This window comes from Setaria italica, chromosome II (assembly GCF_000263155.2).
Source record: "Setaria italica strain Yugu1 chromosome II, Setaria_italica_v2.0, whole genome shotgun sequence".
Taxonomy (NCBI): Eukaryota; Viridiplantae; Streptophyta; class Magnoliopsida; order Poales; family Poaceae; genus Setaria; species Setaria italica.
The window spans coordinates 37,502,039-37,526,472 of NC_028451.1; the positions used below are offsets into that span (position 1 = coordinate 37,502,039).

The following is a 24,434-nucleotide window of genomic DNA, read 5'->3' on the forward strand; positions in this document are numbered from 1 at the left end:
CAGCCAAAAGGTGTCTAACCCTAGGGCGCCCCCACCCCTCTATTTATAGGGGTTCCTGATGGGCCTCTGGATCCGAGGCCCATTAGTACTCCTAAACCTAATCCAACTCGGATCAGATCCGAATTGGGCTTCCAGCCCCTTAAGTGTGTGACCCTATGGGTTCGGATACGTATAGACATGGCCCGAGTACTCCTACTCGGCCCAATAGTCGGTAGCGGCCTCTAGCAAGACGTGCCAACTCCTATACGCATACGAAGATCATATCAGACGAACCATCACAACATAATATACATGCTATTCCCTTTGCCTCACGATATTTGGTCTAGCTTCAAGCCGACCGCTCTTTCTCGATCCTGTGATTCGGAATCCCTTTGTAGGTTAACTCTTAACCGTACGTAGCATGGCCATGCATTTTCTGATCCGATCACTCGAGGGGCCCAGAGATATCACTCTCAATCAGAGAGGGGCAAATCCCATCTTGATTGACCATGTCTCATAGCATGCTTCTTGACAAACCCGAAAGCTACCTTTATAACTACCCTGTTACGGCGTAGCGTTTGATAGCCCCTAAGTAGGTCAATCCACATCTAGAATACATGCGACAATCTCAGGTCTAAGGAAAAAGCGTATATGTTGTTTAAAGAGAGAACTACTTCTCGTGTTGGGTCAGTCCTAACACATGTCTCCACATGTGTCCACATTATTAGTTCAACATCTCCATGTCCATGACTTGTGAAACATAGTCATCAACTAATACATGTGCTAGTCTAATATTCATGTGTGTCCTCACATGAACTCCGACTAGGGACAACTTTAGAATAACCATACAAGTAAAGAGTTTCACATACAATTCACATAATTGCAAATCAATTCAAGTAGCCTTTAATGGATATTCAATGAACACAGTATACAAATCATGGATACAAATGGAATATCATCATCTCTATGATTGCCTCTAGGGCATACCTCCAACAGGCTCCTCGTCACATGGAGCCCGCAATTAGAGGTCCTAGCACACCCTGCGGTTGGATGCTTCGTGACACACTGTGGGTGGAACTCGACTATGGAGGCACTAGGCATTGGCGTGCCGATGGTAGCAATGCCACAATGGTCGGATCAGCCGACAAACGCCAAGTACATTGAGGATGTTTGGCGGGTTGGCGTGAAGTTGCAACCAGATGGGAAAGGTGTAGTGAGGAAGGAGGAAGTTGAGAGGTGTGTGAGGCAGGTGATGGAAGGAGAAAGTAGCGAGGAATACAGGAAGAATGCTACAGGTTGGAGCCAGAAGGCGAAAAAGGCCATGAGTGAAGGTGGCAGCTCGGACAGCAACATCGTGGAGTTCCTCAGCAAAATCCGATTGAAGTGATAAATGGCAGTACACAACATTTGGAGAAATAAAAGATCCGCGTACCCTGCTTTGGGAGTTTATAGCTGTGGTGCTTTATATGGCCATTTACACATAGTGCCATGCAATAAATCCTTAATTTGTCATTCCCTCAAACTTACATCAATTTTCTTGTGAGAACACCACAATAAAATGTTTAACGTCCACATCTATAAAGGTCCTGTTAATTTTGGAGAAACGGGATGTAAAGTAGTATAGCAAAGTTCGCTGACACCAATTTCACATCAAATGGCGCACAATGCAAACAAGTAATCAGATTCCTAGTTGTACCAAAGACATGCTACAGAATCTTGAAACATACATTTCTCCCTGACATTCCGATCAGGAATGCCTTCAGTCCACCAAAGAATCTAAATGGAGAACTAAAGCTCCATGAGCCAAAATTACCAATCAATACAAGGCAAATGTATTAGAACTATTGTACTTTTTTACTACTGCAATTAGTGCCCACCCTAAATCCTAGTGTTACTAATGCACAACTGTTACATAACTTACAAGCGAGAAGTGGAACACCGTTTCCTGGTTGCAAGCAAGGCTAACCTGTCCTGTTGGATATGTACCTCGGGTGAAACGTCCAGGGATTTTGTTTTGGTTTGCAGTCAGGTGTTCGGAGCTGAACTTGGTATCTTGAATTGCTTCTTTACATAATGTGAGGCCTCTGAATCATTTCTATGACACAGGACCCTAAGCAGAGTTTTGGAGTCTGTTCCGAATTTGCTTTTGCCCCCTTGAGTAACTTCTCGTAGGTCATCAATGAGCACACGTGTCTGCAAAAATATGAGGGACACGAACATAAGTAATTCCTTACACATAATATTTAAATATGTACAGGTATACCTTGCCTTAATCAGACAGCCCTGTTTTATAGAATTACTGACAGATTCTGAAGAAAATGAAATCAAACTTAAGCCCAAAGGATAGGCCCACTAGAGCTATGTGACTATGAAGTCATGGCTTACCACTAGTTCCTAGCACCCAGCCTATATTCCGTTCACTATTTCTCTAAGTATCATGAGAACATAATCCAAACTTTACCTCTTGCTTGATCAAATTTATTACAGGCCGTACACGCGAGACCAAGTTCTCAACAGTTCCCCGAGGCAGTCCATCTCCACCAGATATGAAAAATTCCTACAGCAAGTAGAGGACTATTTATGTACAGTTTATCGTTTGGCCAACAGAGACAGCAAAAACAATGTTCAATGATGTGCAGGCATAATTTTTTATGAAAAAAACATCAGGCATAAAATGTGCCACTGTTCTGACATGCCTTAAGAAAATAAATTACAACAAAGCAAGCAAATATAAACTTTACAAATGATATAACCTTCAGAGTTTCAAGATCTTCCTCCAAATAAGGTGCATCATTTGGAGAGAAAACACGTGTAGAACCTCCATTCAGTATCACACGAAGTAGGCCATCCTGCCAATCAATAGAAGTTTAAGAAACGTAATCTAGAAGTAGGTATGAAACCCCATCCTCAAATTACTAGCTGAAGTCATTACCAGGGACGCTTGCAAAAGCCCCGTAACCACACGATCCCTCAGTTGCTCCACAATGACATCACAAAGTTGATTAAGGACCTGAAATTGATTCATAGCATAAAAGAGCACCATAAGCCTCTTTGCAGAATTTTAAAGGAATTTTGCAAGGGTAAGGCTGTCTAGGAATTCCCTTCCCCAGACCCCACCTTGTGTGGGAGCTTTCAGCACTGGGTACGCCCATAAAAAAAGCACAATAGTTCAAGAGAAACCTACTAGCCAAGAAGCAGATAGAAATTTATTCTACCAAAATTTACTGTTAACCAAAGGTAACAAACATACTATAGTCCAGGTTTTTGAGGTAACAGCTTATGCTTCACAGTTTGGTCAGAATGTTAGATATAACTCATAGAGTAACAACCTCATTCACGTTATTATTTTCCTCATCACCAGCAGCATAAGCACATACAAATATGCATACACCATTGCATGTTCAGTCAAACATGATAAGTAGGATCAAGGATGCTTGGGGTGCACTCACATGTCAAACGCCTATAAATTATTATAGTTAACATAGCATGTCAACAGTTGAACGAGATATTTTGCACGCTTACGGTTTCAAAAGATCAGAAAAAATACCAGGGAAAGTGAATCCCATAAAAATCTAGTCAGCTAATCAAAGCAATTGAATAAGTGAGGTTTTATGTATATGGAAGTTTGTCAACATACCATATCAAGCACTTCCATTATGGAGTCCAATCGAGCTTGCTGAACACTGTTTCTGTATATATTGTCAATAAATGGCTGCTGCAGGTCCCAGAATATAACTTTCGTCCCTACAAAGAAAAGAAAAGCTTCACATATTAATACCAAATAGCAATAAGCTTCCAGAAAGACTGGTTTTACATATTTCCTTACCAGTAAATTCACACAAGCGATCAATAGCGCTATTGATTTCTCTTCTACTGCCATCAAATTGATTTTTCTGATTGGGGACAGCACTCTTTGATTTTTCACTTGTTGATCGTCCTGGCAAATAAATTACAAGCATATAGGATTGCCTTTAATCTACAAGGACTGGACTAAAATATCAAGCAATTTAGGAAAATGGTACGATTATCAATAGATAGATTTTATGAAACTACTATAAAAGAAAAGAGAGAACTTACTGATATTAATGTTTTCAGTTTTCTTCCGAGCCCACCTCTCATTAATGCTGTCCTCCAATTTACTCAACTGGCTGATACCATACTGCATAAAAAGTGCTTCTAGTTAGTAAGCTCTGATGAAGATAAACTTAATACAATAAACAAGGGAAGAGTTTGAAAGATTAAATGGCCCATCGATCTAAATCCTGGCAAAAGCATAAACATTGCTGGCACAATGGGAGTGCATGGTGTCAGAACGCTCGCTCAGTTGTAGACAGCATTGTCTAAATTACTGATATTACAGCAGGATATTGCTGATATTGCAACAAATTAATTTTAGCTAAACTGAAAAGGGAGATAACACCAGACTAGGAACCATGAAATACACAACTGAATAAAAATGCATCTTTAACGTGAATACAATATAACACAATTATTGACTATATTACAGAAATGCTTCTCCAGTGCTATGGTAAATAAGAAACTGAACTATGGCAAATAAGAAACTCTATATACCGAACCAATGGTAAATAAGAAACTCACATATAGACTGTTAAGCCGTACGCAAAGCTTTGGCATTGTAAGCTGAGTAATTTCAGCTGCTTTCCTTTCATCAACTGTTTTAACTTCTTGGACCTCCTTCTTTACAAAAGCCTTGATTCCAAGCTCCTTTTTATATCGAGTAAGAACAGGAACAGGTGGAGCTAAATCTTCTATATCAACTGCAAGTAGACAAAGTCATCGTCACTCGATGCATAGAGAAATGACGAGGTTTGAAATCAGAAAAGGGTCAGCAAAAAATGAGATGGATATTGCTCTATTCATACTGAAAAGTACATGCCTATCTACACTGGTACAGTAATCCCTCCGCTACACAATAATTGTAGTTCTAGGATTCAAATTTTTTATCACAATACTTGGTTCTCACATTCCAAAGCATTCAATGTAGCGACAACAACCAATCATATCGCTTATTCTCCTTGATTCCACCACCTAGCCAAATGCACCAGCCAATAGGATGCAAGCTAATAAAGATTGTGATCCAGTTAATGAGGGAATAGCTTCTCTCTTTAATGCTCCTTGTTTTGTGTGAGATTAGCTACAAGTATTGTGAAACAGAGTATACATTATTGAGCAGACATGCACAGGACAGTATGAACATCTGCCTTAGACAACAAGGAACACCATGATGGAAGAAAAGAAATCACAAAACAGTGTGAGCATGTAAACAAAACGAACTTATCTGGATAAAAGAATATGGTAGTACAAACCTAGGGGTGCAGTAACAAGCTGTGTATAAACTTGGAATGCCTTGTCAAGACCACGGCAGAGACTATTTAATTCTCCATCTCGCATGGGCACCTTAAAGGCAAAAAACTGATCTGTAGTCTGCAATAGTTTATGAGAGATCAGTGTTTTGCTCTTTAGAGAAGGGTGGAAAGCCATTTATAAACACTCAATCATCAGGGAAAATTGATACGGCAGCTGAGTTTGCTGGTAATTAGTTATTTCCTATGTTAATTATTGGCAGTCAAGTTTTTACCAAAAAAATATATAGAAGCTAAAACAACTAGCAACACCTATAAATTCGGCTGCAGGTGTTGGAGAAAAAATAAATTTGGTTGGAGCATCTGCACCCATAAACTTGGGGCGCTATCTTGATTTACATAGGACTGTGAAATGACCACATGTAAAATCAGTAGAAAAAAGATACATGTAGAATGCTGACCAAAGAAGATGATTTCATACAACTTTAACACAAAATTGTACCTTCTTGTACAGACATCAAACCGAAATTGCTATTTCTCATATATTTAGAGGATCTAATTTACATGTGACTGAATTTTTTCTATTTTTCAATCATGCTTTTTAACCACATCTCAACATCTAATGACTAGTATTACGTGATGAGACACAAATTTTCAGGCAGCGAGAATTAGAGAAGCTGTATATTTAAGTCCAACATTACTTTATTTATTTGTTTGTCTGACTGTTTGTTTTTAGCATGACATGACCATGCTTTGGGTTGCCATGGCACTGTAGATCCATGACTAGCATCTGCAGCAGCCCTCTGTATAGATTTTAGAAATTCCGTATGGATCAGATTTGTTATATCCTCTTGATAGGGTATAGCCAGCTCTATAAATAGGGAACATACACTGTTGCTACAGAGCCATGCCAGCACAAAGCCAGTCATGACGCAGAACATTATTACTAACTTCTTGTGCATAGTGCAAGCATACACAAATGCTGCAGCAGGTAAGGATGCAAGAAAACTTTTTGATATCCTCAAACAAAGAAATTTTTTTTAACTACTATCCTATACATAGGTGCTCCTTGGGATTATAAGCCCAAACTTCTCAATATTTCACCTGTACTCCATAACATTGTGGCATGGGAATATATTCAGGACACTTAATATTAATACGTTAATAGTTAAATTCTAATTCAACAAATATATTATTTCATCTGAATCAACATTTTTTAGAACACAGCATTGCAAACAAAATCTCAGGGGAAAAAACTACAAAGTGCAAATGAAATAATTATGAGATTATGGCATAAAAGAGAAGCTTCATTTGAATCAAAAACAACCTTTAGCATGTAAGGAGAAATGATTAAATGAAATTTCAAAGGAATAATAAAGAATAAAAGAAGCACCTCTTCTATGATTCTATAAACTTCTACAATAGAACTGCCATGGCGTTGTTGAGGGGATATAGGGTCCCAAACCTGTAAGGTATAAGTTTTAGAATAGAGATGATAGGAACACAGAAAACAACAATTTTAGTTTACAATTACTAAATAATGTTACGAGGCAAAGATAAGGAAGTAGCGAGAAATGGAGAAGGAAATGCAAGCAGTTGTCAAAATGATAGCAGATAACAGACAGAAAAGTGCAGTCATAAATGTTAGAAAATAGAACTAGACCAAGTCATGAGTTCTATAGATTCCAGAAATCCCTACTTCTGGAGTCTGGAATCTGGACTCTGGACCTATTCATAAGTGGAATGACCGTGTCTTCTGGAAGGGATACAGAACCCAGAAACAAAACAAACATGCAGTTCAACTGAAGAACTATATGCATGTGCAAAAGCACATGTATTTCATATTTCAATATACACCTTAGAACCTTAGCAGCTTCAACTATCATAAATGCTACATAGTTACTATTTAAAGCATAAAGCTCAAGTATATGAAACTTGTCACCAAGCAGATATGTTTTCACTTTGTTGAGCTACAGCTAGAACTAACAAATAAACCGACAGGTACTTCTAAGGATATAAATAGCTTAGGTATTTCAAATCAAATGGTGAATAGTTGGACTAGCAAGAAGACAGAGTCACAAGAAAAAAGATATATAAAAAATGTGTTACCTCTTGATCAGCAGCCCTTTTAACCCAAGTTTCAATTCTCTCAAGTTGCCCATTCACCCAGCGCAAAACTAGAGTTCCAGATTTACTTTCAATCTAAAAAAGAGGAGAATTAGAATAAACAACACCGCACCAAAAAATGGACTTCAAGACATAAGAAATTTTCTGTAATTTACTACACAGCACAATTGGTTGATAAAATGGCAAAGAATGACATCAGTGTCTCATGTCAAGGCAAACACATGGATTGCTTTGCTGATTTCTAAGTTTTCGTACTTGAGGAAGGTTGAGCTGACCTGATATGGAGCTATCTTTTGCCTGCATATGCTATCCAAACCATCTTCTCCAGCAACAGAAGCCATCACAGACATTATGTATTGCTCCAAAGCATCAGCCGCAGGGAATACAGAAACCACGTCCTCAGTAAGATGCTCAGCATGATCAAGGAATGGTCTCTGGGAAAAACACTTCTTTGTAAGTATGCAGAATCACAAAGATACAAACCCTCAGTCATTTATAATATATGCCAGATATAACCTACCAATTTATTTCCATAAAGCTTATGGATGAGGGAAGCAGAAACAACTGCTGCCTGTGGATGCCACTTTGACAAAACAGGCATAAAAATGGTTGTATCTTTCTTCAGAAGCTTCTTTGTCTCCTCGGCTAGAGACGCTAAAACAGGTTCATGTGTTGTGTCCGCTTTAAACTCTACAGAATGTGCCATCTGAGGAAAATAGTAGAAAGTTTCAATGACCAATGTAATGGAAACAATGTTTCTCGTACGAAAGAAAGTAGTAGAATGTTTCATTGACCAATGTAATGGTAACATGTTTCTCGTAAGAAAAGAAAATAGTAGAATGTTTCATTGACCAATATAACATCTCCAGCTGTGAAGAATCTTGCCAACATTGACAATAATGAAGTATTATTGTTAAGAGTCAAGGTGGTCAAACAGATAGCAATGAAATATCAAAAGCAATGTATAGGTGCAGTGGCAATTGATAAAAATTCAAGGTTTCGCATTAAGGGACCAGTGGGGGAAGAACCGCCCCCACGGCATCGCATTAAGAAGGGACCGTATGACCCCGGTTGAGAAAACCCCCCCAAACCCTGGCCCATGCCCGTATAGGACCAAACCGAACTTGGGCCAGTGTACACCGTTACCCAGGCCGGCGCAGCGCACCATTACCTGGACCGGCGACGCACCGCAGCCACAAGCCAGTGAGCACAGCGAGGGGAGTTTTTTTTTGGGTGCAATACCGGGGTTTGAACCCCGGTCGGTGGGCATGACCACAACCAGCCACACCACTGAGCTATCAGTTTATCACTCAGTTTGCCAAGGTTTCACATATGAGAAAAGTGTGCAAGTGATCTATAATCATCTCAGGTAGGAAACGAAATAGAATAGCAATGAAATATCAAAAGCAACATATAGGTGCAGTGGCAATTGATAAAGATTCAAGGTTTCACATATGAGAAAAGTGTGCAAGTGATCTATAATAATCTCATGTAGGAAATGAAATAGAAATTAAAACTACACTACTGATGTAATAATGGCAGCTGCAAAAATGTCACCTTCAAGAAAGCACTTTTGACTGAAGAAGTGATGTAACGGTCGATCTGATCTCTGTCAGGAGACTCCAATGCCTGATGCACAGAAGCAAATGGGTTCACAAAATATGAATTCAACATGTGCAAATTGTGAAGATGGTTCTGCTCTCTATATTCTTCAGTGAATGTATTTGCATAGAACAATAAATTGTTACCATATATTGCCAAAAATGGGAAGGCAATAACTGTGGTTACAAAGGCAAAGTATAAGCACCTTGTCATTTTCTTCACCAAGGATCCGCCTCGTAAGCATTGCCACTGTCACAACATCGGCCATTAAGCTGGGACCCTGTAAATGTAAAGAAAGTCTTAATGTGGGGGGAATATCTCTTGTTGCAAGCAGATTAGCATATGCCACATGCTGAAGTCTGAATAAAGATTAGCAACATGCATACATTGACAAATTGGTAGATTAAGAGAAGCAAGTGATAGGAGGTGAAAAATATGAAACATAAATGAGGCCAAGATGAAAAGAGATGAAGGTGACAAGTTTAATAAGAGATGACAGAACTATAAGATGTGGAATTTACTGTTAGACTATGAACAGCATATTTGATATCATAGAAAAGTAATTCAGTCATATTTAACTTAGCTATCAGCAATGACAATGGCCAACCTAGTGCACCTGTGTGTTGCACATTCAGTAGCAAATAACAAATGAACAAAAGACTACAGGAAGTGGGACATGTCACAAAAAGATCTTCAGCAAAGGAAGCGTAGTAAATATTTGATACATAGGTAAACAAATTAACAAACCAAACGCCACTGCAACTACAGAATTAGCTTCCAAATAGTAAAGATATATTTTCCATAGCATAACTGCCCATGCATGCAATGTACCACAAGATCAAACCAGGAGGTCGATAAACAAACCTCTGAGAAGTGTAGATGATAATCGTTTAGTTTCTTGTCCACCCATTTCTGAATTGGCGACAGGAAGGACTGGAAAAATGTGAAGTCTTGATAGCTACCCTCAGCATCAACAGAACTACGTAAGCTTTTCAAGTGTAATCTTTCCTGCGGACCACGCTGCTCTTTCAAAGGTATCTTCCTCAAATGGTCAATCACAACTTTCAGAAGTCCTTGCTCTCCTGTAAAAACAAACTGTATTGCAGAACCTACATTAATTATCAGGACCATCCTATTTCAAGTGCTAGACCAGTAGCACAGTATAGAACAGGACTTTGCAGGAAATATATTCTCCAGTTAACAACATCGCTAATGAAAGAGACTATTAGTCTCGAGAGACGCAAATAAGTGAACAAACCAATGGTTAGGCCTTGTTCAGTTGCGCAGGGGTTGGCAGAGATTGGTATGGAATATGGATCAATTCCGTGGCAATCCCTCTCAATCCATGATAATCCACACATCAAACCGAACAAGGCCTATTGTTTCAGATTTGGCTGTACACTTGGCTTATCCAACTTCATAGCAATCTTAAATGGCAAAGGTCGTTGGGATTTTGTAAGAAGAGATGATTATCAGATAATTTTGCCGGACATATGAACACAGAAAACTTAGAAAGTCCTAGGCTCTGTGATCAAGCAGATGAAACCATTCAGCATGTTTCAATCTCATGTGTTTTCACTTGGCAAGTATGATTTATTGTCCTTCATAAAACTGGGCTACAAGAGGTGACCCACAGCCTGAAACTGCTGTATTTTCTACTCAGCGATACCATGCACTGAAGATGGCCAATAAGCAGCACAAAAAGGGCATCAAATCTCTCATAATCCTTGTTGCTTGGGAGCAGTGTTCCAAATAATGGGCTATGGCTCTGCTATAGCCCACCATATCGGTTCAAGCCAACTGCTGTCACAACAACGTTGTACTAAATAGTGGGCTATAGCGGCACTACAGCGGCTGAGCAGAGCTCTCCGCTAAATATTATAGCCCGCTATTTAAACCATTGCTTGGGAGGTTCAGAAACACTGCAATGGTTGTGTGTTCAATGGAGACTCGCCCAGTGTTAGTGTAGTTCTAAGGTCGATAGCAGATAAGGCTGCTCTGTGGTGTATAGCCAAAGCCAATTAGCTCAAACTGCTAGTCATGGGTTAATTTAGCAGTGTCTCCTTGGTCACATACTCACATTTCTCGCCCAGGATGTAGCGGGTGCTTCTCCTTGCACAGGAAGAAGCTGTTCTCTGGAGGCTGGCAGTCGCCAAAGGCATTAGTGATCTGGTCGCTGCTCGACCTGGGGGTTAGCAGCGTCCGTTGGTGAGGGGTGGTCGACCTTTAAATTTTAACGGGCGTGTATGTAACCTAGAACCTGTGAGGTGTGTGTAGTGTTGGTGTGTGTGGTGTTGTATGGCTATATGAGCCTTTTATCTCCTTTCTTAATGCAATGATACACAGCTCTCCTGCGTATTCCAGAAAAAGAAAAAAAACATACTCACATTTCATTTGTTTGTGGTGCGTCTAATGTAAGGAATGTGTGAATGTGTGTTTGAACTAGTTCTGTAATTCTTTTCTTCTTTAATGAAATGATAACTCTACTGCATATTCGGGAAAAAAGAAGAAAAGGCACAAGATGCTAAAATAGGCTGAACTCAGTGAGCGGTTCATGAACATTAACCAGCAGTAAATAAACAGCTGATTGCCCTTGTAAAGATATTAGGGCCAATGCAGAGGGGGGAAATGAATTTCCACAAATGTAGCCTCAATTGATAGTCCGATATATCTTCATCATAATTTTTTCACCTGTCGAAATAATACCCATGCATAGCATGTATCATGAACCGTCTCTGTGATTCCTAGTATTCGCCACGTTGACTTCAAGAGCTCAAGGATTTCTTCCACCTCCTGGTAGATTAAAGAAAAAAAACTAATGAGAAATATCATGGCTAATGGTGAAATTATTCAGTGGAAAACTGCAAGATTGGATTTGAAGTAGAGACCTCTGTAAGTTTTCCCTCATCCAAGATGTCAAAAACACTGCCGAGCATCTTCTCATATAATGCTACATTCAGATGGTATCCATCAGCCCAGTGACAAACCTCGCCAGTAAGATCACCCCGAGCAGGCCTTTCAGATAGAGAAGTGGCAACTTCTCTCAGTGATCTTAAGCACTCTGTACGTTGAACCTCCGCAGCAGATGGTGGCAGGGACTAGCAAAAACACGTCAGGATAATATCATTTAATGGGGAGTACACGCAAGGGTTATAAAATGTCAACCATAAAACTTTCATTGAATAGGATTAAAACCTCAGATTCTTCAATCTTTCTAAAAAGGTTCCGTAGCTCATTGACTTTTCGACCTAACTCCCCAAATCCAACAACTGGATGATTTATAAGGCCTTCCTCCAGCATGTTTAACTAAGAAAAAAATCAATGAAGCATCTAATGTTATGAAATGCAGATATAGCTAAAGGTCATTTAGAAAAAACTGAACAACAGAATGGCTAACCTGTCTCTTCTGCCAACGAAGGTATGCTTTCATGTCGGAAAATTCAGCTCTGGATATGCAGCACAATAGTTCCAACGGAATCAAAAGATTGTCCATCCGTTTTCCAACTTTGCCAGCCATAGCATTGAGTAATCCTTGTCTAGTTCGAATATCCATGGACTCTGTTATCTATCAAAAATAAATAGGGGGAGAAAGGAGTCGGCACTCGGCAGATGTAAAATTAGCATGTTCAAAAGCTTTAAGAAACCTGGACTTGCCTAGATATAACATAGGGAACTGTAGCCTAAAACATAACAAGTTATTCTTTATAAACTTTCAAGTGCCACGTGCCAACTACCAGAAGTAAGCTATTCACTTCAAATTTTGAATAGCAAATCATGCACTAGATTGGATTAGACCAAACTAGCAGTTCCAATATATTTAGCAATTTTCATAAAAAAATGTTCTGGTAATCTACTCAGGAAGCAGGTGCTTATCTTCTTTGACTAAAGAAGCAAATATTTTTCTTCATCAAGATTTATAGGCAAAGTAATAAGAGAAATAAAGAATGGGCAAACATGCTCTGACCAAATTACACTTCAAAAAATATTGATGAGACTACGAAGCTCTTCATGAGTCTTGTGCAACACTCAAAAAATAAGTTTTCAAGGTACAGGTATTCAAATGTATCAATATAATTTAAATTGAGTGGCTTAAAGCTTAATTAGTTTAGATTTTTGAATATCGGAGGACACAAAGGTTAAAATGAAATGTGGCCTGCTAATCTAGTCGTAAGGAACAGAAAGTTAAGACAACATACCTCAAGTTGGGCTCGCATGGTTTCAAGCAAACCAACTAAACCAGGTTGCCGCTGAGTGTGGGCATCAACACTTTCACTCTTACTACGACCGAGTTTCCTCATTAATCTGTGCCTCTTCTCTTTTTTCTTTTCTTTTTGAGGAACAATAAGCCCCCTACATGGACCAAAACTAGGTTAGGTCTTCTATCATACTCCAGGAAGGCTTGCAGTCCTTTAACGAAAAAACTATGTGGATGTCAAGAGATGAACAGGCCTACCCTGAAGCTCCAGCAGCAGCAACAAGGATCTCATATGCTGTCTCACGAAGATCATCATCCGTGATACCTGAAAACGTAGCATAGCTGCCAATAACATTCTAGCTCAAAGTTGGACAAAGATAAGAAGCACCTGACAAATAATGGCCTAGCTATCCCAATCACCGAAGTGAAGTCGATCAGGTAGTTCAAGAAAAAAACTAAAGTAAGAAATAGGAAATGACCAGCATGCTATTAGAAAATCACCAACGAAATACTCAAATGCAAATAGAGCAGATAGAAGATCATCAGAGTGTGTAATTCGACCAGCATGAAGATTATCTAAATTCTAAATGAAAAAAAGACTTAGCATTTTATCTGTACCTGCTATTGAACATGTAATATCATGATAGTTGTTCATCAATTCAAACAACTATTACCTGTTTCAAATAGTGGTAGCCGCAGTGATAAATCACTAGCATCAGTTTGATGTCTTCTAGAAGCCCTTCGGCTATCAAATTCATCCTCATCATCCTCGAAGTCTTCAATGTCATCTAGGGTCAATTCCTTCTCGCTTGGAGAATCAAATGATTGTGACTTTGTTAAGTTAGTAGTGGCGACAGGTGATGACACAGTAACTGGTGCTGATTCCACAACTGGTGGTGGTATCACAACTGGGGATGGTGTGGTGGCTGGGACAGGGGGTGGTTCTCTTGTTGGTGCTGGTCCTGAATATTCTGGTTTTGTAAGCAAATAAAACTCTTCTACAGCTCCAGTGTTATTCTGGCCAATAAAATCAATAGATATTTAGGTATACTGATGTCATAATGGAAAACATGTATGCATGAGATTTTTCTACATCAAAATTGGGAGACAGAAATATCCAGTAGTTCAGATGAGATGAAGTATAATGGTGAAAATCAATTGCCAAAATGCAAGATAACTTTTCAGCAAGACCAAAATATTTGCAAGAAAACAAAATATAAATAAACTCACCACATATGGATAGTCAAGGCTATCGTGAAAAAGGCGGATGGCGTCTCCAAGATCAAGAGGTTCACCTACATCATCGAAGCATTTTCAGACCAGACAAGAGAATGAAACAAAAAAAAAGGAACTCTGATAAAGCTATATTTCACCTTTCTTAGCACAATTGAGGACATAATCAACACTGACTTGATCTATATCTACATCATCCAAAGAGATTGCACCAGGTGGCATTACAACTTTCTTGATCAAGTTGCCTGAAAGAATGTAGTTGAGTAATACTTGGCGGTCACGGCGATAACGTTGCAACAGCTCAACAACATTTTCTCTGGTTCAGTTGAAACACACAACAGTCATTTCACGACTGGATGTAAAATTTAGAATGAAAGAGTCTTATTCTGTAACAATCCTTACTCGTCCATATTGTACGCAGGGGACACAGCAATCTGAGTTTTAAAACCCTGGTCGAAGTGCTACCAATTGCTCGTAACCAGCATAGCTGCACCAGGGGAAAAAACAACATTATCTACTATTACATCAAAACAACCAACCAACTACAGCATGGTAACAGGAGATGTGCAACAAGCAGTTTAAAACATAAGTTGCACTGTTGATGAAGCACTGAGTTTGTGTTAAAAAAAACAAGACAGTCAGTGAACTGCGAATCACGTACAATGATTAGTACATATGATTTTGTGGGTTCAGATTTACTCTTTTGCCATGCATTAGATGTTCATATGTAAAGAAACCGAACTAATCCATATGGAATTTCAGGCTGACAAGTTCAGCACAAACAGGTGTAAATCCTTACTAAATACGTCAGGCATTCAATGTCATGACTCCGAAACTGATCGCAGCTCTCAGGACATACCCGATCCAGCCAAATTTGGCGGCACAGCAGTACTGACACTGGCCACAGCACAACTTCCGTAGCCAAAACAGAGGAAACACACAATGCCAAACTAATCCCGCAACCCCACTGACTCCGACACGCAAATAAACCGCCACTGCCCAATTCACACACCATTCAGCGCGCTCCATTCCAGACCCACGCAGGCACGCACGCGCGCCCGAGGTAAAGCGACGGACGCCCGAAGCAGGGAGACCGCCGCTGGCCAAAAACGCGGCACCTCCACCCGGCCGCGCTCGCGCTCGCGCCCGCAGGTACAGGGCAGCGCCAGTGGCCAGCGCGCGCCTCCAATGAGCCACGGGGGACGGGGCTGGATCTGGATGGAGAGACTGGGGGACGAGGAGGGTCGGGGTACCTGCGCGCGAGGCGGGGATCCGGCGGAGCTGCTGGCGGAGATCTGGACGCGGCCGCCGCTTGTTTGCTGCGGAGCGGGGAGCAGGTGGAGCACGGCGGTGGGAGTGGGCGCGACCGCGCGAGGGGACACCAGGACGAGAAAACCCCGAGGTGGGCGAGGCCGCGAGCCGGAGGAGCCGATCAGACGCGCAGAAAGAAAGTGAAAGGAGATGAGCTGGCGCCTGGCGGACGCGGATCGCTGTGTGGATTTGGGATGCGGCAAGGCGCAGCACCGCCCGGGCACGGAGCGCGACATTCTCCGGCTACGAGGCAGCAGGCCGGTGGTGCAGGCACGTGCCACGGCGCAAGCTCTGTTGGTGGGCCGGGCCTCGCGCGTAATTCCTTCATAGTACATACTACATAGCCATCATGTGTGCATTTGGGCCCAAATCGGGAGGGCTGGCTGGCTGTGCATTTCCTTTCCATTTTATTATCATTTCAATTTTTTATGTACACCAAATAAAGATTACTGCCTGATATTTTTTGTAGCATGCGTTGTGCTATCCCTGCAATTAAAATAGTGCGGCAGAGATGTGGTCTGGCGCGCAGGTCTACCTCGCAGCCAGGCTTTGACCGAGAACTGGAACCTGCAACCGCAAGCGTCTTCTGACCGATCAGCGAGCGAAACGCCGCATTTGCGGTCAAGGGGAGTGGAGTGGGGGACCAAACCTGCGTCAGATGCTGGAACGGGAGAGCTCTGACAGAGAAACGAAGGGCGAATTTTTCGTTTTTCCTGAAGAAGATTGGCTGTCGTTATGCGCCTGTCTCTTGCACGGTTCTCCTTCCTTTCAGGCTTCAGCTGATGTGAAGAACTGAAGATCCACTCGTGCCCCTGAACACAGGACTGCACGGTTAACCAAAGTTAACAATTACAGGAGATAAAAATGGTGGCTGTATAAAGAAACAGAAACAACCATGGTGAATATTTTGTGCTGCAGAGGTACGTTGTTCCGTCTTCCGTTGGCTGGGTAGGGTGGGTAGGTTGGCCGTTGGCGACGGGGACCTGAACAGTGAACTTCACTGCTCTGCTCTGCTGCCCTGCAAGCATGAGGGACCAGCAGCACCCCGTCACGCTCACGCAGTGCACTCCAGTGTTCCACCACAAACCGATCAGATTAACGAGTGAACGCGTGCTCGCTGATCACTTTTTATTAGTCGTGCTGAATTGGCCCGCGTGCGGGGTCGTGTTGACAATCAAAATTGGCAGATCACCGGTCACTAAATCGGTCAGACCGATCTGATCAAAATCTCCAAAATGTAAATTTGATTTATCATTGTGTAGCTCTCGTCGAGTAGATCAAATTGCATATTAGAACGTTCGATTTGGAGTTCGAATGAGTGAGTTATGACCTTGGTAAGATATGCATCTAGGAAAACCGGTTTGCCAAGGCGGTCAGGCCGGTTTGATCCGTGTAGTCTGAGTTAGGAGTTGTATTTTGACACGGGATTTGTTAGTGTTTCGACTCCTAATAGGACAAGATCTCCCCTCCCTGTAGATACAAAGGGTCACGGCCGATGGAGAGGTATCCAATCGATCAAAAACATTATCAATCTACTATTTTGCTTTTTACCTTTTCCTTTTGCCTTAGCTTTTCCAATCCACGTTTGTTGTTTTTCCTTCATCTATACGACGTATGAGGAAGTTCTAGGTAGCCTGCCGACCCTAGAACAACCCAAGGTGCGCCTACCCTGATGGGTCCCTCCCAGATGAGCGTTTATTGGTTTCTTTGCCGGATTCGCCGATGAAACCGGTGTGACCGGCCACCCACACATATCTGACTAGCCCGCACAGAGGAGTTGTAAGGAGCTCCTCCGCGTACGCGTTCGAGTACGTTCGTGTGTTGACCCGACTTTAGCGCCCACAGCTCGTCTGGCGACCGGCGTAGTAGCGACCGGCGTAGTAGGATGCTTTTTGTGTCAGTGTGGACGCGGTGACGAGGACCCAGAAAAAGGCACAGCCCAACAGCCCCAAATCCAAAGCTCCTTTTTGCGCTTCCCCGTTGCAGTGCTTTGATGACATGGATGTGGCGGAGCACAGAGAGAGATCGGCAGATCGATCTGCACCTGGAATCGGACTAGGTTTTGAAAGATAAGTGCAGGAGACAACAGAAGCAAAGTGAGAATGAGGTAGATGCGGAGACAGGCTGCTCTGTGCCTTGGCGATTGGCGTGTGAAAAGAAAAGATCGGAAAAGCGGCTTTGAGAACATGATCTATGGCTGGCTGTAACTTTTGGAAGCATCGTCGTGGCATTCTCCGCCTTTTGCACTTGCGCGTCGACTTGGATTGCACAGGACGAATCACTCCCTTCTCAGAACAAAAACCTAGCACAAGATGCAGAGTATAAGGTACAGTGCTACGATGATCCCAGAGAGTGCCACCAGTACAGGCGTAACTTGTGTAGCACGAGGCCACTATCCATCCGGTACTGGGCATCTCGCCCGGCCCACCGAGTTAGTCCACTGTTAGTCGTGTTTGTCGTAATATATATCACCATCTCGCGTGGGGCCCCGATATTTTAGGAACCAAAATATCGGCGTCAGAATTTAACGTGTGGGGTTCGTGATGTACATTGCCTCTGCCTTTTTGGCTGCTCACACCAGCGACGTTGAGAGCCACGGCCGCCAAACCGTCTTGGGGGTGTTTGGAACCCTGCTAAATTTTAGCACTTGTCGCATCGGATGTTTGATATTAATTAAAAGTATTAAACATAGTCTAATTACTAAACTAATTGCACAGATGGAGTCTAATCCGCGAGACGAATGTATTAATAGATTCGTCTCGCGGATTAGACTCCATCTGTGCAATTAGTTTTGTAATTAGCTCATGTTTAGTCCTTCTAATTAGCATCCGAATATTTGATATGATCCTCCTAAAGTTTAGCACCTCGTATCCAAACACTCGCTTTGTGTCCTGCCCAAAAGACAAAAGGATTGGGAGGAGAGAGAGCGCCCACTTGCATGCGCGACTGCGTCTCATGCATATGCTATGGTTGTGTCGCCACCAGACGAATATAAATAAAAAAAAATTCACCACAAACCGGAAAACAATAATAATACATTGGGTCACTCCATACAAAACTATCTGACACAGGACAACGTAGACAAACATGCCGCGCCCCACCTGTAACCTGCAGTGCGTGGGTGACTCCAAGGGTAATAAAATCTAGGCCAATTTGAGATTGAGGTCCCAGATGACTTGCGCTGATTGGAGCATGTGTGTTTAGCCGTTGCGTGTTTTCTTTTAAATAACTTTGCATGGAGTTGATAATATCACAAGACATCACAACAGCGATCTCAGTGCTTCAAGCAAGCCGGACAATCCACTGATTAAAAAAAACGTCACCTTTTTATTTATCATGGCATTTTTCCATTATCTTCCGTTAGAATAAATTTAAAAGAGTATATAAACACTATTTTTAAGATACATGTACACATGAATTTATGTTTACAGATTAAGCATTTAAAATATCTAGGAAAAATAAGTTTGACTAGATATTGAAAAAAAATTGTCAAGTATTTCAAGCAATTGACTCTTTTAGCATAGCGTCCCCTTAGCCTTCTCCGCACTAGAAGTCGACTGCTCCACCGCAACTCTTGCGAGGGAGTAGGAGGTTGGCCGGGACCGGACCGACTGAGACCCTAAGAGTCATCATAAAGTTGTGGTACAGTCCTGTGAAGGCCGTTCGGAAGCTAAGTCCTATCATTTTCGTCAAGATGACAGGATTTTATTTACCATATTCGTCACGAGGCAGCTAAAAAGCTAGGATTGAACTGAAAAGCACAAAGTGTCTGTTACCATTGTTGCCCAAAGCTATCAAAAACTATGCTAGACTGTACAAAAAGAAGGAAGCACAGGCTTAAGCGACCTTTAGCTACTCCTCTGTGTCGAGAATTCTCACAATTTTGGATATCAAATAAACTATTAAACCTTAACCACCATAACTTTCAAATGTTTAGGTTAAAAATATTAGAAAATATTGTACATTTGTATTGGGAATTACTTTCATAACCATATAATCTTTTTTAGAGTTTATGACATACTGTATGCGAAATACTAGTGGTTAAAGTCGCACACTAAAGCAGTTATTAAAAACCCAATATTGTCTATGTTTAGCGGAAAAATTACATTTTCCGAACGTCATGCAAAAAAGAATTCGTGTAGGATTTTAGCCATATAAATTAGTTCACCTTTCGTTAATGTAAATGGGCCTCATGGTTTTGTAGGCAAACGTCAGTATATAAAAAAGGCAAATGATTAGAAAATGCCGCATGAGGATGAGTTTCTTTTTGTAACGCAAAAAAGTTGGCAGCAAAGTTCCACAAATATTCCCCCACGGGTGAAATAGAAAAATCAAGAGAAGAAGAAGACTACCGAACGTGTGCTCACTTCCTCTAGCAGTCGTCGTCCTCGATGATAAGCAGGGGGTGGTGGAGCACTCCAACCTAAATAAGTGAGCTTCCAGGTCGAGGAGAGGGACCGCCGGAGGAAAACTTTGGAGGCGCCCTACTTCCAAGATACCCACTAGCTCCCAGCATCCCACCGCGTTCTTTTCCCCCTTGGCTAGTGCTAGAAAGATGCGATTTTTTTGGCTCTGGGACCACTTGTTCTTCTGATTCTTGCGCTGCAGGCGCCCCCTTGGCTTCTTGATTTTGGCTTCTCGTCTGGTGTCTATTTTCTTGTGGTGAGGAACTCTCTTTCTTCCTTCTTGGGGATAAGTGTGTTCCCCCCATTTTCCTTAGAAATTTATTTAATGTTCGTTCGATTTGCTGTTCTTCGTTAGGAACTTAGGATCATATAGAAGACGTTAATATACGCTAACTCTGATGATCCTTTCTGCAGATTGAGGTGTTATGTGACTCATCCTTAGGTGCCTTTGAAGGGTGTGCGAGAGGTCTCGATTCCAAATTCTGCAAGCGTCTTCTGCGTATCGGCCTGGGAGCCGCGCGGTAGGAGACCTGTACGGAAGAATTTGGAGACGATCCCTAGTCTATCTGTCAAGCAGCCAAAGTGGTGTTCGTGTGAGCTAAAGCTAAGGGAGATACAGTAGTTGGTGCGAAGACATTAGAGGGGGCTTGTTGGATTCTGCAAGGACATGCTAAACTTGTGTCCTTGTGATCTAGAGGCCTGATATTTTTCCATCAACTGGAGACGTATTAAGCAAGTACAAGGCTTCACAATTTGAGATTCGTCACAATACCATCAAAGGGAACAAGTAAAGAGCCATTTGATCTTGGACATGGAGAAGCAATCCAGCACCCGACATGGCCCGCTAGAAAAACTGAAGAGCTTCCGGGGGATAGAGAAGCAGAGAAGCTTCAAGTTCTTGTCCATGGAGAAGCAGCAGAGCTTCAAAAGGAACAAGGACAGCCCTGGGAAGCGGGGTGACACCGAACTCCACCTCGCAGCGAGGGCTGGCAACGTTGCCCATGTCCAGAAGATCCTTGCAGAGTGCGACCCAGAGCTCGTGGCGGAGTTAGCTGCCCGCCCAAATCAGGACGGTGAGACTGCGCTGTATGTGTCTGCTGAAAAGGGGCATATTGAGGTTGTGTGTGAGATTTTGAAGGCTTGTGATGTGCAGTCAGCAGGGATCAAGGCCAGCAACAGCTTCGATGCATTCCATATTGCAGCAAAGCAGGGCCATCTGGGTTAGGTTTCTTTCCTTCATCACTGAATTTGGTCCCAATGAGTACCTGCCTAGTCGATTAGTTGAGGATTTGGCTAGTCTTAATTGGAATTCTTTAATATGTGGATTCACTGGCTTATACTGGCAGTTCTATCTGACCTTTCATATTGATTCATTAGTGCTTGCAGTTGGTATGTTTATAAAAAATGACTTGTATCTCATTGACTTCTGCAGATCTCTATGAGCATGAAGGGACCATTTCCCTAATTTATTTCTAATGACATGAAGTGCTAAATCATTTACACGCTAACTACCTTCTGCAACGAAATGGCTGATAAATTTACTTGGCTGATTTGTTCTAGGTTCCAACATATCATGTCTGTCTTTCTTGGTTTTGCAGACACATTATTGATTTACAATGAGTTACAGTTTCCTACAACCTTGCTAAAAGTATTGTTTGTATGTCTAGAACAAAGAAGCGGCAATCCTTTTGAACATGAAATATAATTTACCTGGACATAGATCTAGCGATGAGATAGTGGCCCACAATACTTGTTTGCTCAGCGACAAACCTTCACCAAACCAATCAGGCTGTGTAATTTCAAATATTTGAGTTGGTATGCTGTCATGAAGAGCAAATTGCCGTTTTAACTCGTAACCGTTTAATACAAAGAATGTTTTATTTTATCTTATTTTTTCCAAAATGTTTCTATTCATTTCTTCTTTGAGAAAAACATACTTATATCAGTTCAATTTGCTGGTCTTGCAGATGTCTTGAAGGAGCTGCTGCAAGCCTTTCCTGCATTAGCTATGACAACAAATTCTGTAAATGCCACCGCTTTGGACACTGCTGCAACTCAGGGGCACATCGATATTGTTAATCTTTTGCTAGAAACAGATGCAAGCCTTGCTAGGATTGCAAGAAATAATGGCAAGACAGTTTTGCATTCAGCAGCAAGAATGGGCCATGTGGAGGTGGTCACTGCACTATTAAATAAGGATCCAGGGATTGGTTTCAGAACAGATAAGAAGGGACAGACAGCACTACACATGGCTTCAAAAGGCCAAAATGCGGAAATTCTGCTCGAGTTGTTGAAACCTGATGTCTCAGTTATCCATGTGGAAGACAGCAAGGGGAATAGACCATTGCATGTTGCAACTCGGAAGGGAAACACCATTGTAAGGATCTTATCTCAGAAAATCTTCTGATTTCTTCCCTGGTTTCAGGATTCCCCTTTACGTTTTAATAATCTGATGTTTTGTCCTATTTATGGTTGTAGTTATGTTGCTTAGGATTAGTACTAAAATGAAGTTACTCGCATTGATGAGATATTGTTTGATCAGTACCTTTAGTGTCCAATATTTTCTGAAATAACTCCAAGAAGAATTTGAATATTTTCCAGGAATCAAAGAAAAGTTAAGTTCAGGGTCTACTAAAAAAATGAGAATATTTTCTTCCTTGGAACTTAAAAATCAAGAATTTCTAAGCAGTTTTGGATTTAATGTTTCTCTATCTTAGTAATAGCATGCAGTTATCATTTCAAAGAACTGATTACTAACTCGTACTATATCTGAAATTTGTCTCTTCCTTACAGATGGTTCAGACCCTAATATCAGTTGAAGGGATTGAAATCAATGCGGTTAATAGAGCTGGAGAGACTGCTTTTGCTATTGCAGAGAAACAGGGTAATGAAGAGCTCATTAACATCCTGAAAGAGGTTGGTGGTGTAACTGCAAAAGAGCAAGTAAATCCTCCTAATCCAGCCAAGCAGCTTAAGCAGACAGTCAGCGATATCAGGCATGACGTTCAATCACAGATCAAGCAAACACGCCAGACCAAGATGCAATTCCAAAAAATAAAGAAGAGAATTCAAAAGCTCCACATTGGCGGGCTAAACAATGCCATCAACTCCAATACTGTAGTTGCAGTGCTTATTGCTACCGTTGCCTTTGCTGCCATATTCCAGCTCCCTGGTAATTTTCTGGAGTCGATGCCTCCACAACCTGATCCGAACTTGACCTTGGGGCAAGCATTGATAGCCAGTGATCCAGCCTTTATAATCTTCTTGGTCTTTGATGCCTTGGCTCTCTTCATCTCCCTTGCTGTTGTCGTTGTCCAGACCTCTCTAATTGTCGTCGAACAGAAGGCAAAGAAGAAGATGGTCTTTGTGATAAACAAGTTGATGTGGCTCGCATGCCTGTGCATCTCAGCAGCCTTCATAGCACTGACCTACGTTGTCGTGGGCCGAGATGACGAGTGGTTGGCTTGGTGTACGATGGCGATCGGCACTGTCATCATGGTGGCCACTCTCGGTTCCATGTGCTATTGCATTGTTACTCACAGGATGGAAGAGAAGAGCATGAGGAAGATCAGGAGGACCTCCACAAGCCAGTCATGGTCCATATCGATTGACTCAGAAACGGAGCTGATGAACAGCGAATATAAGAAGATGTACGCCCTCTAGGATACCAACAATGCTTGTCGCCGAGTCCTGTATATATGAACCCATTTGCCTGACACCATTCCATGGCATTAAGTGGGATTGACTCGAACTATGTTTAGGCCTAGAACATGGCACCTGTATGTAACTGCAGTCTGCAGCCTCCTTCCATGAGCAGAGGGGTGAATTCCAGGTGATAGGAGTAGCAACTTTTTGTAGGCAAAATATGAGTATTTGCCAAGCAAGCTGTTTCTCTCATATTATTGTGGATGGAAATGAGAACCATGAATTGTATCTGTATAGTAGAATAGTATGGAATAAGTTGCCCTTGTGTCAAAAGTTATGTGGTCATGGATGCTCATATGATGCAATACGAGAATTGAGTAAACTGAGGCCAAAAACAATGATCACAAATGACCTTTTGGACTTGGACTGGAGAAAACTGGGACAGCCATATGTTGATCGTTTTCAACTTTATTGACCGTCATAATTATGCGGCATTTGTAGCCGTTCTGTCAAATCAAATGCAAATGCCTGTGGAGCTGTTATTTCCGAGATAAGATATGCCCGTAAAAATCGTTGAAATTGCTGCTGTTTCCCTGGAAAACAAGCAGATAT

General features: G+C 41.7%; 2 protein-coding genes across 2 annotated transcripts; one reads left to right on the top strand and one right to left on the bottom strand.

Moving 5' to 3' along the window:
* Positions 1 to 1,613: 1,613 nt before the first annotated feature.
* LOC101769141 lies at positions 1,614 to 15,920 on the bottom strand. The gene is made up of 27 exons (XM_004957315.4): positions 15,714 to 15,920; positions 14,863 to 14,947; positions 14,601 to 14,776; positions 14,458 to 14,522; positions 13,902 to 14,244; positions 13,486 to 13,552; positions 13,229 to 13,382; positions 12,430 to 12,597; positions 12,228 to 12,338; positions 11,921 to 12,130; positions 11,724 to 11,825; positions 9,897 to 10,127; positions 9,238 to 9,312; positions 8,988 to 9,059; positions 7,951 to 8,136; positions 7,706 to 7,864; positions 7,413 to 7,505; positions 6,697 to 6,768; positions 5,307 to 5,424; positions 4,579 to 4,757; positions 4,057 to 4,138; positions 3,806 to 3,916; positions 3,617 to 3,723; positions 2,912 to 2,989; positions 2,733 to 2,828; positions 2,441 to 2,536; positions 1,614 to 2,172 (listed from the first exon to the last, which is right to left on the bottom strand). The coding sequence occupies exons 2-27, from the start codon at positions 14,868 to 14,870 to the stop codon at positions 2,005 to 2,007; spliced, it is 3,327 nt and encodes a 1,108-aa protein (XP_004957372.1). The 5' UTR covers positions 14,871 to 14,947; positions 15,714 to 15,920; the 3' UTR covers positions 1,614 to 2,004.
* Positions 15,921 to 20,115: 4,195 nt separating this feature from the next.
* On the top strand, positions 20,116 to 24,167 carry LOC101769955 (ankyrin repeat-containing protein At5g02620). The gene is made up of 4 exons (XM_004957317.4): positions 20,116 to 20,433; positions 20,592 to 21,397; positions 22,145 to 22,554; positions 22,971 to 24,167. The coding sequence occupies exons 2-4, from the start codon at positions 20,989 to 20,991 to the stop codon at positions 23,838 to 23,840; spliced, it is 1,689 nt and encodes a 562-aa protein (XP_004957374.1). The 5' UTR covers positions 20,116 to 20,433; positions 20,592 to 20,988; the 3' UTR covers positions 23,841 to 24,167.
* The last annotated feature ends 267 nt before the right edge of the window (positions 24,168 to 24,434 follow it).